At 42.0% G+C, this 2,803-nt stretch overlaps 1 protein-coding gene across 1 annotated transcript; it reads right to left on the bottom strand.

Moving 5' to 3' along the window:
• Nucleotides 1-1,565: 1,565 nt before the first annotated feature.
• Nucleotides 1,566-2,087, bottom strand: LOC133825314 (glutenin, low molecular weight subunit-like). Its single transcript, XM_062258274.1, has 2 exons — nt 1,944-2,087; nt 1,566-1,829 (listed from the first exon to the last, which is right to left on the bottom strand). Exons 1-2 carry the CDS (start codon nt 2,085-2,087, stop codon nt 1,566-1,568), a joined length of 408 nt encoding a protein of 135 aa, XP_062114258.1.
• Between the last annotated feature and the right edge of the window lie 716 nt (nt 2,088-2,803).

Genomic DNA, 2,803 nt, shown 5'->3' with positions numbered 1-2,803 from the left:
ATGGTTTTTAAGGCTCGGGGGTTGGTTCCTTTACCCCATTTGAGTAGATTGTGAGTCCCGAGAGTGTGGGATTGGTCCCAGGAGTGAGATTTTAGATTGTGAACTTTTATTGATTTACTTTATTAATGGATTCCAATTGGTTATGACTAGGTGACCGCTAAGGAACTAAAAGACAGATCATTCTCAAGGGTCGTTCTTTTATTAATTCTTGCTCGAACCAGAGGTAAGAAAACAACACCCCATATGTGACATGCATGGTTATTCACGAGGCATGTTGAATGATTAAATGTGGACATTAATTGCATATCAAATGCTTAGCAAATCTTTCTTACTTGTGAATGGAACTGACTCATTAGTCAGGTTTGGCAATGGTGTCAGTATTAACTGTGAAGCTGTGACTCATTAGTCAAGTTTGGCAGTAGTACTGAGCACTGGTCACATGGCATTGACTCATAAGTCAAGGATAGTTTTAGCATGTTTAATGCAAACCTACAAAGATTAGATCTAATCGACATCTGCATTGAGTGACTCAAATGAGCATTAATGCCGGATCGACCTCAAGTTCGATGAATATTAAAAAGCGCTTGTCTAGCCAAAGGCTAGTCACTTAAAGCTAGGGCCAGAGAGCCCCAGTGATGGTTCAATTACATGGCTATGGGTGTTGAGCCCGAGTGACTTACCCATCAGTCACTCATTTGATTGGAGCCAGGGCCAGAAGATCCAAGTGACTGAATTGTCACATGGCTATGGGTGCCGAGCCCTGTAGTGACTTACTCATCAGTCACTCATCTGTTTAAGCTAGTGACTTACTCATCAGTCACTCATCTGTTTAAGCTAGTGACTTACTCATCAGTCACTCATCTGTTTAAGCTAGTGACTTACTCATCAATCACTCATCTGTTTAAGATAGTGACTTACTCATTAGTCACTCATCTGATTAAGGCTATAAGCCTCAGTATGATTAACAGAACCTGAAGTGTTAAATCACTCATCTGTTCAGGGCTATAAGCTCTATATGATTATCATGATCATCATTTGATATTATATACATGCAGTATTAAGTTTTCTTATTGGGCTTTGGCTCATGGGTGCTATGTGGTGCAGGTAAAGGGAAAGAAAAGCTTACCCAGCCTTGAGTGGAGAGCTTAGGTGGTGATGTGTACATATGCGGCCGCTTGACCACCACGGCCAAGGAGTTCTCTGAGGAACTATGGGGTTTACCCTATTTTTGCCGCTTAGGTCGGCAGGTTTGTAAATTTGAAACTGTAATGACCATTCTAGATTGTAAACAACTTCGAAATGTTTTTATTGGCCCATGAACAGTTTTAAGTTTTAAATAAAATATATCCTTTCTTTTTTATTGGTTTTTCACCTTGACCTATTAATAACACCTAGAAGCACGTTTATAACCAAAGAACTCTATTATCGAGTTAAGCACGGTTCAAAGTTCATAGTAACTGTCCTGGGGTAACCAGGGCGTTACAAATTTGCTCCCCAGTTGTCTGGCGTCTAAGGGTCCTGGGATGTTGCTCGGTCCTATTCTGCCTCTGCTGCTGGGCATTATCTCAACTAGCGCGAGAGGGTGGTCGTTGTTCAGGATCCTGAACCGGCCTCTCCTGCTGAGCGGCAGGAGGTTGCTCTGGCCTTTGAGGATTCCTTGGTTGCGGTGGATTATGGTGATACTGGGGATGCTCTGAATGCGGATTTTGTTGTGGGTGAGCACCAGGTGGCTGATCCGGTTGGGAAGCAGGTGCAGGCTGTCCTTGTGCCAATTGAATGGCTGCTTCCAAGGCTGCAGTGGCATACCTTTGTTGGTGGTCCATGTCAGCCTGCCGCTCATTCAGTTCTTGGCACTGCCAGTCAATCTCCCTTTGTTGCAACACCATTATTTTAGCCACATTTTCTTGATTAGCTCTCAAATTAGCTAATGCCTCTTACAATACAATCAAACTCGTCTGCAAAGTTTCAGAATCCATATCCTCCTCTTCTAACTCCACCTGCGGCTCATCTTCTGCTACACCTTGTGGAAGAGGTTGATTTGGCACATTCCCTGAGGTTTGCCCGGTTTTCCTGGTTGTTTTTGCCATTTGATCTTGTTGACCCAGAATTTGGTCAACTAACACGGAGTCAGAATATGCTTGATGTGAATGAATGTATTGAGAAGAACGTAATGACAAAAAATAATAAGAACACGATATTTTTATAGTGGTTCGGCCCCAGGATCTGGTAATAACCTACGTCCACTTAGACTGTTATTGATCTAAGAATCAAAGGAGTGATCAAAGAACAAGGGTTCGATGATTTTCACTAACCTCTGAAGAACAATACAATATTCCAAGGAGAGTTACTCTAATCTCAAATAATTCTAAAGCCAAAAGTCCCTTCCTTGAGCTATCTTTTGCTATTTATAGGCTCAAGGGGGATTACAAAAGATTGTTACAGATACTCTCCCCTGAATAATCGGATATTCCGGAGATTGTGTGAGTTAAATTCGGGATTTACAAAGATCTTCACAGTAATGTTACTTTGTATGCAGAATCATCGACCAGGCTGGTCGCAGGTAAGACTGGGCGGCTTACTGCTTTTAGTGCGTTCTCTGGTCAATACTCTAGCAGAGCTCTTCCAGGTGTCAGCCACGTGTCCAGGGATCACTTTCCACGTCATCAATGCTAATTTTTTGGATAACAGATCTTCTTAAAGGTCTTGAGTTAAACTTTCAATGAAAGCACCAAAATGTTGACCATCGATTTGGTCAACGACACAGAGTCACTAAAAATGATAGAAATAAAATGAATTCAACTCA

The sequence above is a fragment of the Humulus lupulus genome, chromosome 3 (genome assembly GCF_963169125.1).
Source record: "Humulus lupulus chromosome 3, drHumLupu1.1, whole genome shotgun sequence".
In the NCBI taxonomy this organism is placed as follows: Eukaryota; Viridiplantae; Streptophyta; class Magnoliopsida; order Rosales; family Cannabaceae; genus Humulus; species Humulus lupulus.
Note: the sequence above shows the minus strand (reverse complement) of the source record. Positions and strands in the feature narration are given on the sequence as shown.

Coding starts and splice junctions, on each gene's coding strand:
- LOC133825314 (XM_062258274.1), bottom strand. CDS start 2,087: ATGGCAAAAACAACCAGGAAAACCGGGCAAACCTCAGGGAATGTGCCA. Junction 1,830..1,943: donor CTTTGCAGACGAGTTTGATT/GTATTGTAAGAG, acceptor AATGAGCGGCAG/GCTGACATGGACCACCAACA.